The sequence below is a fragment of the Fukomys damarensis genome, unplaced genomic scaffold, assembly GCF_012274545.1.
Source record: "Fukomys damarensis isolate Sample0158 unplaced genomic scaffold, DMR_v1.0_HiC HiC_scaffold_37, whole genome shotgun sequence".
Classification (NCBI taxonomy): domain Eukaryota; kingdom Metazoa; phylum Chordata; class Mammalia; order Rodentia; family Bathyergidae; genus Fukomys; species Fukomys damarensis.
This window is the reverse complement of record NW_022900949.1, coordinates 33,216,769-33,230,078: the sequence shown is the minus strand read 5'-3', so window position 1 is coordinate 33,230,078 and position 13,310 is coordinate 33,216,769. Positions and strand designations below refer to the sequence as shown.

The 13,310-nt window shown below is 47.7% G+C and overlaps 1 protein-coding gene across 4 annotated transcripts in view; it reads left to right on the top strand.

Moving 5' to 3' along the window:
* The window catches only part of Mgll (monoglyceride lipase), an 80,495-nt gene that overhangs the window by 23,404 nt on the left and 43,781 nt on the right, over window positions 1-13,310 (top strand). The window contains exon 1 of one of the 4 annotated variants that reach the window (XM_033759536.1): window positions 1,111-1,198. The exons of the other annotated variants lie outside the window; for them this stretch is intronic. Coding sequence (XP_033615427.1) covers window positions 1,188-1,198 — 11 coding nt within the window. The 5' untranslated portion in view covers window positions 1,111-1,187. Of the gene's footprint in view, window positions 1-1,110; window positions 1,199-13,310 lie in introns of those variants that run through there. 4 annotated transcript variants of the gene reach the window in all.

The window sequence follows — 13,310 nt, the reverse complement described above, 5'->3', positions numbered from 1 at the left end:
ATATATTATGCTGGGTGCATTGCACACCTGTAATCTCAGCTACTTGGGAGGCTGAGGCAGGAGGACTACAAGTTCGAGGCCAGCCTGGCCAACTTAGTGAGACCCTGTCTAAAAATAAAAAATAAAAAAGGGCTGGAGATGTTCCTCAGTGCAGAGCCCTGGGATCAAGCCCTAGTACCAAACACACACATACATGCACATGTCATATGTGTACTTTTCTTTTTAAGGAAATAGATGATTTAGGAAATATGTAAACTTCTCAACTTTATTCTGAAACATTATCCCTTTTTAATTACTAACTAGCCTGGTCTGTCTTCTGTTGCTAACAATACCACAGACTGGGATAAATTATTAAAAAAAAAAAAAACAGGTTTGTGCTTGCTTCGGCAGCACATATATTTAAAAACAAACAAACAAACAGGTTTGGTTTGGCTGGAAGTTCTGGTCTGGTGCTGCGGAGCCCTGAGCAGCATAGCCTGCAGTGGGATCAGGAACTGTGTGTGTCTGTGTCCTCTGGCGTCGCTCTTCCTGGAAAAACACCAGATCCAGTCCTGGGGACTGCACTCTGCCAACTGGTCACAATTCCCTTCCTAGCCCCACTGCACCTCCAAGCACCACTGTCATTTGTATCCGCCTTTCCACCTCACAGTGGGGTTTAAATCGCTCACCTTCGAACCCAGGCTGCCGGTGCTGTTCTCCTCCTCTCTGACCGCCACGCTGCTCCCTTCTCAGTTCCGGTCCAGGCCGCCGTGGGGGACCCCAAGCCGAGCTTAGAGAAGGAAGATGGATCTCAAGGGCTTTCTTGGAAGCCACCGGGATAATGTGGGGACAGGCCAGTGGTTGGGTCTCACTGCCAGGCTGGCCAGGGATTTCGCGTGGAAACAGGTATGAGGACGGCAGGGTCAGTTAGGGCAGGAAAACACTAGCTAACCACAGAGGGAACTGACATTGAATCGGGATGACCAAATTGCCATGTGGTAGCTGGCACGTGGTAGCCGGTTAGGCTCCCCTGCAGGAGAACATGTTGATTGATAAGATGATCATCTCAATGGCCAGCTTTGTTGCACACAGTCTGTGTCATTTGGGTCTCGCTGCAGGTCCCACCGCCGCCGTCATCCCCATTTCACAGATGAGGAAACGGAAGTTCAGCTACTTGGCTAAAGTCACAGAGAAGAACAGAGCCCAGAATGGAAACGAGGTGAACTGGTGGAACCATCTTATTAAAAACAATCTCACTTGTTAAAGTTCAAGCCGAGTGTTGTAGCAGAGAGACTCCAAAGTATAGTAGCATTAATAAGATAAAAGTAGATTTCCCTCATTTAACAGCTCAGAGGTGAGCAGTCCCAGTGTGTAGGACCTCTCTGCTTCCCGTAGTCAGCCAGGGACCCTGGTTCTGCCCATCGTGATGCTGCAGCCTGGACCCAGTGATGGGCTAGTCATGACCTCTCTGTGCCCTGGACTGTGGATAGGAGAGAGAGAGAGAGAGCGAGAGAGAGCGAGAGAACAGGTATAGGCGAGCAGAGCATTGGAAATCACAGAGATCTCACGAATTTCTTCTACTGGCATAACTAATGCCACACTTAGCTGCAAGGAAGGCTGGGAAATATGGCCCCTCTCTGAGCCGCCATATGTCCCGCTGAAATGCTATCGCTGTGGAAGAAAGGGAGATTGGAGCATAGGGCAATCTGCCAAAAAGACCGCCTCCTCTTTCTTGAATGTTAATATTAGTGTGCCACAAGGTGACTGCTGTCTGTATTCGTTATTCTCTCGGAGACATGGGGTCATTTGGTCATCTAATAAATATTATGAAGGCCTTTCTTTGCAGGTGATTCTGTGATGAGCAACAGTGCCTCATAAGCCTGATTCACCATGTGACATAGCTAAGAGAGGAGCTAACAGCCATGAAATTTGAGAGAATTGGCTTGTGAATTTCATTCATTCATTCGACCTCATTTATTTACATATGGCTTGTTTTAAGAAAGGATATAAGGATGTCCATCTGTAGTAATATGCCATCAACAAGTTGTCACTCAAACCGGTGATCTCCTTCAACCTCTTACCCATGCTGAGGCAGGCAGGGTAGGTTTTAAGAAGTCACATGAGCACCAGGGATCACACTGGCTGGTGAGCCATTTTCTGGAGTTAATCTCCTGGATGCTGTGGTGGAATGGGTAAAACAGAGTTGAGTTCAAGTGGAACCAAATTCTTGTGACTACTGGTGAATCTCTCATTTGGAGCCTCAGTATCCTCATCCGTAAAACTGATGCTAAGGTCACGTATATCAGAGAGCGTGCTGTAGTTTATGGATGGTTGAGTTGAGTTCCTCCAGATGGTTTTTTTTTTTTTGGTACTGGCGATCGAACTCGGGTGCTTGTGCTTGTGAGGCAGGGGTCAGAACCACTGAGCTAGATCCCTGGCCCTCCTCCAGATGTTTGACTAAAGGCTCTGTGTGTGGGTGGTGGGACCTTTAAGGGGTGGGGCTTAGTAGGAGATTCTTAGGTCATTGGGGAGGGGTAAGTGGTACTTCTTTGGAGACCCACTGCCACACTCTGCTTCCTGGCTCAAGATAGAATGTTGCTTCCTTCTGCATCTGCACCATTGCTATCTGCCGTGATGTGATAGAGCCAAGACCCACATCCTGCCGTCAGGGCTCCACCTCCAAACCTGGGAGCTGAAGAAACCTCTTTGTCTATGTAAGGTGGCTATGCCAGCTAACTTGTTCTACATCACAGTAATGAAATTTGATGAGTACAGGCCTGTTAGGAAGATCTGCTTAAGGTGGTGGATTGGTCCTTACATAAATGGGTGTTCCTGGTGTAAGTTCTTTCCCTTGGCTCCTTCAGAACGCTGGGTCCCTGCATGTTCCAAGGCTTCACTGAGAGAACACTGAGCATACAGGGATGCTTGTCACATTGGTGCTGGGGTTCTCCGTGGCCTCACTGCCTTGTGGCAATTCTAGCTAAACCTCTGCTTCCCACTTCCTTTCTGCTTGGCCCTCAGTTTCTCTCTGGTACCCTCCAGCGTGGCCACATCTTCTGTGGTCTCAGCTCATCGTGGGCCCCTGGCCATCCCACCCTCCTTGGTGGCCGAGTACCTGGGCAGGCTGGAAAGCAGAGACTCCTCATGGTGGGAAACTTCTGCCCAGGTGAGGACTGTGGGTTGCGCTGGGCGAGGGAGAGGCCAGCGGCGCAGATGCGGGGCAAGAACAGATGCAAGGGCAGAGCTGAGCCCTTGGCAGTGTTTGGTTCTCCGCACCAAAGAGAGATGGAATTTGTGCAAGCACAGATTTGAGTGGGTGAGGCTGGGGGCAGGGTGTCGAGCTAGGAGGCTGCTGTCATCGCTGAGGTCTCGGGTAATAAGGCCGGGGGTGGGAACAGAAGGAATGAAAGACACGTAAAAGAGGTATGGACGGGAAGGAGCCACCCAGGCCGGATGTCCTAGGCTTCCGAGTGCAGCAGCGGTCTGCAGGAGGGCAGCCTGGGGCACAGGTGGCAGGAGAAGGAAATGGGGCAGAGGGCTGAGAGCCGAAGGTGGGAACCCAGAGAGAGGTGTACCATCTGCTGGAGAGCACCCAAGAATCCACTTGGGGCACGAGCTGGGGAGGCGTGCAAACCTCTCTCTAATCCAGTCTGGACTGTTTACCTAAGCTGCTGTGCTGGAGAAAGTAAGATTTGCTCTAAACCCGATGAAGTCCACCAAGGAACATCTTTTGTAGCACTGTTCTGTGTGCTAGCACTGTTGTGAGAGATGAAAACCAGGAAGCAGTCATCTGCTGTAGAAACAACATGGAAAGGGTTATCCTGGCCCAGCCTGGCCAGAGACAGTGAAACAGACCCGTGGGGGCTCCCGAAGGGTGATGTTCCCTGAAGCTCAGTGTGCCCTGGGTGTTGCAGTGTGGGCAGAGAGGAAGGGGAGGTGCACAAGCCTGGGGGTCCAGGATGCACATAGCAGTGGTGTGAGGTCGTCACCCAGAAAGCTCCTGTGTACAGAAGGAGATGCTCCACCGCACTGATCACCAGGGAAGTGGGAATCTAGGAGCCACCATTCACACCTGTTCCTCTGGCAGAACTGAAGGTCTCACACTACTAAGTGTTGGTAAGGTGTGGGCTAGAAGAATGCTTGTCCATCACAGACAGGAGCGTAGACCGGTCTGACCTCTTTGAAAAGCAGTTTTTCAGGACCTGGTAATATTGAACATCCTCATGCTCCTGTGCTCCAGTGAGTCTACCACCAGCTAAACACCAGAGAGCATCTCTGAAGCGTACTGTGTTTACTGGGAACAGCAGTGTTTCAGTGGGAATACTTACACCCTGGGCATATTTGAGGAGCTTGAGCCTGGGGTAAGTTTTTAAAGATAAAAAGGAAAAGGACTGCCTGAGATATTTTGAAACAATAATCCTTTGTCACCATGATTAACAACTAGAATGGCATCAGTCCAAGGCTGAGCAGACAGCTGCTGGGCAGATGTCCTTGCAAAAGGACATTTTGTATAAAGTTGTGTAAAGCTGGGTGAGCTTGTTTGGCAGAGTTTTTTGTGGTTGCTACTATCAGACAGTTACTTGTAAGAACATTTCCATCACAGCTTCCCAGCTTGATTTATGTTTTTGGTTAAAGTTGATACAAGAGACTACTTCAATTCTGACAATGTTCACATTTCTTTCACATATCATAGAGAAGCTCTTTTCCCTGGCCATCAGGAGATGCACCACATCACCCATTGCAGCAGGACTTGCAATATACCCAACTGGAAATAGTCCACATGTCCACCAATAGGAGGATGGAGTGATACATTATAGACTATTCTTATGGTAGAATACTATACAGTACTGAAAATTATACTGAATTCTTACAGTAGTATACAATACTGAAAAATCTACACAGCAGTGCACATGAGGCACCAAAACAGATTAAATAAAAGAAACAAATCTTAGCAAAACCATTAGAAACAAGTGTACTGTACTTTTATAAAACTTTAAACATAACTACCCTTAACAGGGCCAGGGATTTAGCTCAGTGGTACTTTGCCTGCCTGGCAACTGCAAGGTCTTGAGTTTGATTCCCAGTAACAAAAAAAAAAAAAACGTGACCTTAAACAGGTTATTACTTTACTTACATGTACAGGTGGTTAAACTATAAGCAAGGGGCAAGTAGTTACTCCCGGAGGGGAGGAGGCAGCACATATCATGTTGTAAGTGCCAATGACATTTTTGAAGTTGGTGGTGGGTATGTGGGCATCTGCTTTGTTTTGATTATTTAACCTGCACAGATGACTTATTTGGACTTTTTAATATTTATGTCTGGTTCATAAGGAGAAATTATATAACCTTGCCAATCTGTGTGACATTGGCCCAGGTGTGGTTAGAGGTGAGGTTGAGGAACATATTTATATATTACCATATAAAGAATGCTGATTTTATGTTGCTTTCTATCTGGAGTATTTTAGGACATTAGTGATAAGATATATAAAGTCTGAGGCATGTAAATAAGAAATTACAAGCAAGTGTAAGCAAAGGAATGTGCTAGATTCCTATCTTTCTTCCCTTGGTTCTGTTTTCAGGGGCCTCCCAGCTTCAAAAACAGCCTGTGTGCAGAGCAGGTCTGAACTGGGTTGGGTGAGCCCAGAGGAAGTCACAGGTTCATGTTGGGGACATTTTTCTTTGCCTGCAGAAAGTCCGGCTGGGCACTGAAGAGGACTCTCAGCCCGTCTCCACTGTGCCCAGGCCTTCGGGGGTGGAGGGGATATGGGAGCCAGCAAGAGATGGGTTGGGAGGCAGCCAGGAGTCAATGTCCTGGACTCTGAGTGGACAGCAGTTCTGGGCCAGGTCCGCTGCAGCGTGCAAGGGCCAGGCAGTGGCGAGTGGGGAGAAGAGGTCAGTGCTGGCACACAGTAGCAGTGGCAGGTATGTGCATGGCACAGCATGCCCTGCTGTGCCTCTCCTATGCCACCCTGCCTAAGGCTGTGCAGAAGGGGCAAGGCGTCACCTGCCTGCACCTTTTGGCTCTGCAGCAGCTGTCGCAGTGCCCAAAAAGAGATGTTAGCAGCGCGATCCATTAGGTGTTAAAGTGCATCGAGCTGTCTGTCCCCCTCCCTTTGAGGCCATTTGTTGCTGGATTTGCCTTTAGACATTTATATGGAAATACATCTTTGCTGTGGCTTGTAATTTTCTAGTTGAGGAACTTCATGGTAGGCCCACTTTGGAATTTAATTATCCTAAGCCAGGAGAGCTTTGCGGAGGTTTGGTGCTCAGAGGGGTGGGCAGTTCCATCAACAATTTGATGGTTGTGTGATAATATTCTCATGTCGTGATGACCCAGGAATCAAGAGGGACTGGTCCCAAGCTCAGCTCTGCCCTGCTGATGACCACATGGCAGAGGGGAGGCTCATCTATTGAGTGACTAACTGGAGGTTTTGATGCCAGGCTTGGATTTTGGCAGCCAACATGCATGTGTTCCACAGCACTTTGAGTGAAGGTCCAAGCTAAATATAAAAGATCCAACTGTAGATTCATTGTCTGCTAGAAACTGGACATTCTCCTAATAGTGACTTAGTCCCAGGGGAAAACTGAGCCGAAGCATCTCAGGGCCAGCCCTTTCAAAGACAAGGTTCAGTGAAGGGATCAGATACGTGGCTGTCTGGAGTGTAGTGTGAAGAAAGGCTCTCGGGCTTCCTGGCTTGGCAGAAACGGGTGCTGTGATTGATTAGTGATGTCTGCTCTGAGCTCAGCTGGGAAGGCATATGGGGCGAGTGCCCCATGTCTCACCGTTTGCTGGATACGTCCCAGGGTCTGGACCTTTGCTGGAAGTTTTTCCAATGTGGTCTCCATTTGCCCTCATAGCAACTCTGAGAGGAGGAGAAGGAGGGCTGGGGGTAGTGGTGGTGGCGGAGGTCGTGATTGTGGTGCTTTTCCCAAGGGAGAATGTTCACAGATGTTAAAAGATGTATCGAAAGCAGGATTCAAAGTGAAACATACAGCACATGTTTACAATGGTAAATAGTAACTAAAATTTATAATTGAATTGTAAATAATTATAAACAAATTTTAATATCTAAAGAAAGAAACTTAAAGGAAATAAATCATAATGTTCCTGATGGGTCTCATTGGGTGGTAAGATTATAGGCTGATTTTCTTTTCTTTATGCTTGTCTGTATTTTTCTATTTTCCTACAATGACCTGTATTCCTTTTAAAGCATACATAAATTATGTGTATGTGAGTGGGTTGCCCATTTTAAAAAATACTATATATTTGGAAATTTGGTAGCATGCTTTTTTTCACTTCATAAATTCACCAGAAAAATTAATTATACTCCTCTTCAACATAATATTTAATAGTTATTTAGGGTGGTTCTAAAGCTCTTGCTTTAACTGGGTTGTAAGATTTGGATAGGAGTCCTTACAATCACCTCCTCCAATTCTAATACTGGGCAGACTTTAAGCTCCTTCTGAAAGGTTGAAGAAAAGGTGAAAGATACCTGCTAAGGTTTAGATAAATTCCTCTGTATTAAGGGCTTAGTCCCAAGCTAGTGGCACTGTTAGGAGGTGGGGAACCCCTGAGAGGGCCCAGGGGGAGGAAGTGAGGTCATCAGGGGTGTGGGATTCCGCCCCTTCCTCTTCCTGTCTTCCTGACCGTAAGATAAACAGTTTTGTTTCACTCCATATTGGTGCCATGATGTTTGCCTCAGGCCCACAGCAGTAGGGCCGAGGGATCATGGACCAGAAATTCCAAAACTCTGAGCCAACAAAGCAATCAACCAACCTTTTCTGTCCATAAGCTATTATTTCTGGTACTTGGCACAGTAACAGAAAGCTGATTAACAACTCCACAGCCCCAAAGAAGGGAATCCAGCTCAGGAATCAGAGAACATGTTCTTAGGAGATGGTTTTACTTGAAGGCATTTGGAGATTTTTCCAGTAACTTCCGACATAATTCAAGATGACTTGGCATCTAGGAAGTGAGAGGAGGCACTTGTGAAGAAGGAATGAGCTGATGTCCAAAAAGCATGCATTGGGCCTTCATCTCTTTTTAGTTGTTGAATACCCGATGCTGAGTAATTTAGAAAGGGAAGGTTTGCTGTGGCTCGCTGTTCTGGAGGCTCAGGGACATCTGTGTGGCCTCATGAGGGGCAGGAGGGCATGTGCAGAAGACAGGAGAGACTGGGGACTGGATGTTTTCTAACAGCCAAGCTCAGAAGGAAGAACCCACTCCTGCAGGAACCTCATGAATCCATCCACAAGGGCTCCACCTCTGTGACCCAGACAACCCCGAGCACAGCAGGGTTGAGGAACTGAGCTCCCTGTCATCTCGGGTAGGGGACAGGCCACACTCACAGTGTAGCTTATGCAGTCTAGGGCCTTTTGTATGGTAGGTGCGTTGTGCATATAGAGCCCTAGCCCACCAGCCGGGTGCACCTCAGCGCTCAAAATATATTACCTTGTAGATACAAATACAATACAATACAAATACAAATACAATACAATAATTGTATTTGTTTTCACACACAGACACTCCCTGGTTTCCTAGCCTCTCACTCACTTTGCTCTACAGGAGTTGTGCCAAGTGGGTTGCTTTTAAGCTTGTGGTTTGTGCAGCCTCAGGCTGCAACCTGAGATCTGCCAGTGCAGGGCAGGTTGCAGAGCTGTGAGCCTGCCGAGGTGTAAGCAGCTGACCCTCTGCTGCACGTCTGGTCCCATTCTGATTGCTCTACCCCTCAGGAGGGAGTGCTGTCACTATGCTGAGCTGGGAAGGGTGTGTAGACTGATCACCATCACACTCCTAAGTACAAATGCGTCAGCCTGGGGCCTGTGAGGAGGGCGGGTGCGGTCAGTTTTTTTGTTTTTTTGGCACAGGTATGCCTGTCTTATGTGAGCCAGATGTATAAAAATCCAAATCCATAGCCAGAAAACCAGGAGGCAGCCTGCCAGGTGACGAACTGGGCTGTCTGGCTCACTTTGCTTGTTCTCAGGCAGGCTGGAGCAGGGGACACACTTAGCGAGCAGGTCAGCTGTTGACTCATCTGCAAACTGCTCACAGAGCAAGGATTGCTGGTCCTGTCTTCCAGGAAAGGTGCTTGAGGTCGGGTGAGTGAGTCTCAACAGCAAAGCTTGGGCTCAAAGCCAGGCAGAGCTGAGTTCAGAAGCTTGTGTTTCCCATAGTTTGCGCTCTTCTCTAATCTGTTCTCATCAAGCGGTATAGACACAGGTTACAGACCCACAAAGTATTTACTCTGCTGTCTGGTCTGGGAGCTGGGGGAGAGGAAAGGAAGAGAATGGGTCCATTTAACAAAGGACCTTTCGTTTCAGTACTGTGGATGGACCCTAGGCCCTTGTGTGTGCTAAGCAAGTGCCCTGCCCATGCACTATGTTTCCAGCACAACACGCAAGGTGTGATCAAAATATACAGTGAATTTAAGTTTTTAAAAAATGATTACAGTAAAAGACATCTTGCCATGAACCTCCATCAGGCTCCCCCTTCACTTAAGACACATTAATCTCATTGTCCTTGCCACTCTCTGAAGCAGTTTGGAAGTTCTCTTTCGTGAGTGTCATTATGGGATGAGATAAAAAATGTGATGGCCTACGTCTGTCATCCCAGCCCTGTGGAGGCTGAGGCAGGAGGATCACTGAGAGTGTGAGGCCAGCCTGGTTAGTATGATAGGGAAAACTTATAAATAGCAAAAACCTAAAAAGTGTTACAATGTAAAGTGGCTTCTGCTGTCTCTAACAGCAGTTTGTTTTGTTTAGCTCAGCACTAACAGGCACCGAAGGCACTAATTGCTGAAGGAGGCATTGGTCTTACCCTGAGATAACAGGGCCCATCAAGGCCTTGAGCTCCCAGAGACTGGAGCCACCTGATCGTAAAAGTTTCTAAATGAAAGAACCCATTGTGAACATTTGCTCCCCTGACCCTGAACACCCCCTTCTATGGACTAGAACAGTTAACCAGGTGAATCTTAAAGATAAACTCCCCAACTGTAAAGAACTGTTACGTCTGGGTGGAAAAGATTAACTATTCTGTGACCATGATTTGAACTGTGAGAATGAAATGTAACCACCCAAATGAAGTCAAGGCTGTGAAACCCTATAAAAGGAGGAGCTGTAACCCAGTGCGTCATTGATCCAGGCACGGCTTATGTGTGATCCACCCTTATCCATAAGTAAATTTATTATTTTACTTTCATTCTGCTGCCCCTCTGTGTGTCACTTACTAATTCCTTCTGTAACACATAGTGAGTTCAAAACCATCTTGAACTACATAGCGAGACTCTGTACCAAAAATTTAAAAATATGAATGCTGATGCTGAGTGCCATCCAACCAGAAAGACAGGCTTATAAAAACATGACAGAAAGTCAGGCATGGTGGCACACGCCCATAATCCTAGCACTCGGGAGGCTGAGGAAGGAGGATCGCTGTGAGGTCAAGTCCAGCCTGGGCTACATAGTGAGTTCCAGGCCAGTCTCAACTACACAGTGAGACGCTATCTCAAAAGACCAAAAAAAAAAGATAGAATCTCCTCATCCACCATATTCACTGGATCTGGCTCTGTTCGACTTCTGGCTCTTCCCCTAAGTCAAAATGAGTATGAAAGGGAAACGTTTTGAATTTTGAATTATTTAGGACATTGAGGCAGTTGTGACAGAAAAACTAAAGACACAAAGACAACTTCCAGAACTGCTTCTAAGGTGGCAAGATCAATGGGAAAAGTGTGTTGGAAGAGAGGGGGAAGATTCTGAGGATCACTGATGACAATGTATCTTACTGTAACAGATTTTTGAAAAATGGTAAACATTCTCCATCATACCCTGTCAGTATCTTAAAGTCAGCTTGATGGATTCACATCTCTATAGAAAGAGCCATAGATAGATAGACAGACAGATAAATAAGCTAGATCTAGATAGATAGATGGACAGGCAGGCAGATAGGCAGACTGACTTGGATTTAGTGAGTAACTTCCAGGACTGGCAGGACACAGGCTAAAGGAGAGGGATCTGTAGTCCCCCTTGACACTGAGGGAAAGACAAAACAAAAGAGCCAGTTGTGGCATGAATTTCTGTGAACGGTGAAGAACAGTAAAGAACTCTACCTTGAGGGTTTCAGGTTGGTGTAAACCGCCCATATTGATACTGGCAAATCCTGCTTCCTGGTCCTGGGAGGACCACTCCTGTCCTCTCTGAAGACCCCTCCCTGACAGAAGCCACTTACAACCTGACGTCTCTCCTCGCCCTCCTCTCTTACCCTCTCCTGGAAGCTCCTGGTGGGGCTGGTTGTGCAGGAGGAGCCATCATTGTCCTGGCTAAGAAAGTGGTGCTCCAGGAGTGGCTGGATACTCACACCTTCCTAATGTACAGAATGATGTGGACTGGTCAGTACTGCTGACCTTGTGCTGGGGACAGGATGACAGTCAGTGTGCTTTTGTTCCTGGTGTGCTCCTCTCCAGTATGTCTAGGAGCCTCTGGGACGCAGCTGCGACTAGGAGTCCCCATTTTATAGACAAGAAAACTGAGGCATGAGTGGTCAGGTCACGTGTACAAGGCCTACAGCCAGAGGCAAGCAGTTCTAGGGTTCCGTCCAGAGATCTGACATCAGGTCTAGTGGGATTCTGCTTCCTAATCAGCACCATGATTATTAATCGGGGTGATTTTCAGCTTCCTTTCTTTCCCCTTCAGTGTGGGTATGGGGGGACCAGGGCCTCATATATGCTGGGCAAGTGCTCTACCTCTAAGCCACACCCCCGGCCCTTCAGATTACCTGTTAATACTCATCATCAAATACTTTCCCTTTAGGGGCCAGGGATTAGCTCAGTGGTGCCGCTGCCTGCCTCTCAAGTGCTAGGACCTGAGTTTGATCCCCGGTACCTAAATAAATAAATTAATTAATTAATTTAAAAAATACACGCTTGCGGGCGGAGAGCAGTATTTGGGGTAAAATATGCCCACACAACACTGGCTGCTCTGAGTGAGCCCTCTTGAAAGGTGAGTTCCAGGAAAGAATGCATGAGAAAATTTTTACTGTGGTTTTATTCTTAGGGCAATTCTGTTTTCTTCAGAAAGGACATGGGTTGAAGCCCCACTGTTTCAAAAGAAACAGGGACCTGTCTCCCAAGTGAGAGGCCGAGTTCAATTCTTGGTTAATAAAAAAAAAAAAAAAAAAAAAAAAACCAAGGGCCGGGTGTGGCTTGGTGGTAGAGCGCTCATCCAGCAAGTGTGAGGCCCTGGGTTTGACCCCTGGTTCTACAAAAATTTTCTTAAATAAAGAGAAATGGAAATTTAGTTGAGTTTCAATAAGAAATGAGTAGTCTCATTCCCACTGTGTTCACAGAAATCTGGTTTCCCTGCCGGCCTTCCCACACCCCAGTTTAAAGCCTGCAGTGCCTCAGAGCCCCAGAGGGCACAAGCCACAGTCCCCTCCTGGATCAGGGCCTCTGCATCAGACTGTCTCCCTCTCCATCCACATCACTCAGCTCCCCCACCCCAGTTCATAACTGGCCCCCAGCCTCACGCTGCTTCTGCCTTTCCTTGAATGCTCTCTGCACACAAACACGTACCCCAGCTGGAGTATTTGGACCTGTGTCATTGAGGAAGTGGCAGGCTCCCCGGGGCTGCCCAAGTGCTCCCTGGTGTTCCAGCCTGTGGTTGTATCTCATCTGTCTGAGTCGTTCCATCCATCCATCCATCCATCCAGCATTCACAGAAAATAGACATCATTGGCTGCTGGGGACAGGACACCAGGATGAGTCCTTAAATCACAGTCTTGTCCTCAGAGAGCATGTGGTTTGCTTATACTAGATTGTGCCAGATCTGGGTGGGAGAGACATGAACACAGATTTTGGGGCCCCAGGAGAGAGCAGTAACTCAATGGGGAAGCGAGGCAACTTCTGCCAGATCCAGGGCGGCACAGACAGAGGTGGGGTGTGAGGGAACCAGTGTCCTTCACTGTGGTGGGAGGATGGCGGCAGAAGGGCTGGGATGGCACAGGGATGAGCCAGTCAGGGTGCGGGGACCCTGGGGCCCTGACCCCATGCTGAGCCATGGTCCTTCCATTTCAGCTACATGGCAGGCACAGGGGCAGTCTCAAGAGGCCCATTCAAAACCGACCATCTGTGACCTTCTGCAAGCCAGCTGACCTCTCTGGACCTCATCCCTAAAGTGGAGAAAATAACAGTACCCACTTAGTGGGTTGTTGGGAGGTGTAGTGGATTGACTAATGGTCGTCTTGTAATGCCCAGCTGAACTGAATCAGCATGGTCTGGGTGTGGAGGATCCACCTGAAGATTGTTACTGATAGCTATAAAAAGAGAACTGGAGGGGAAGATC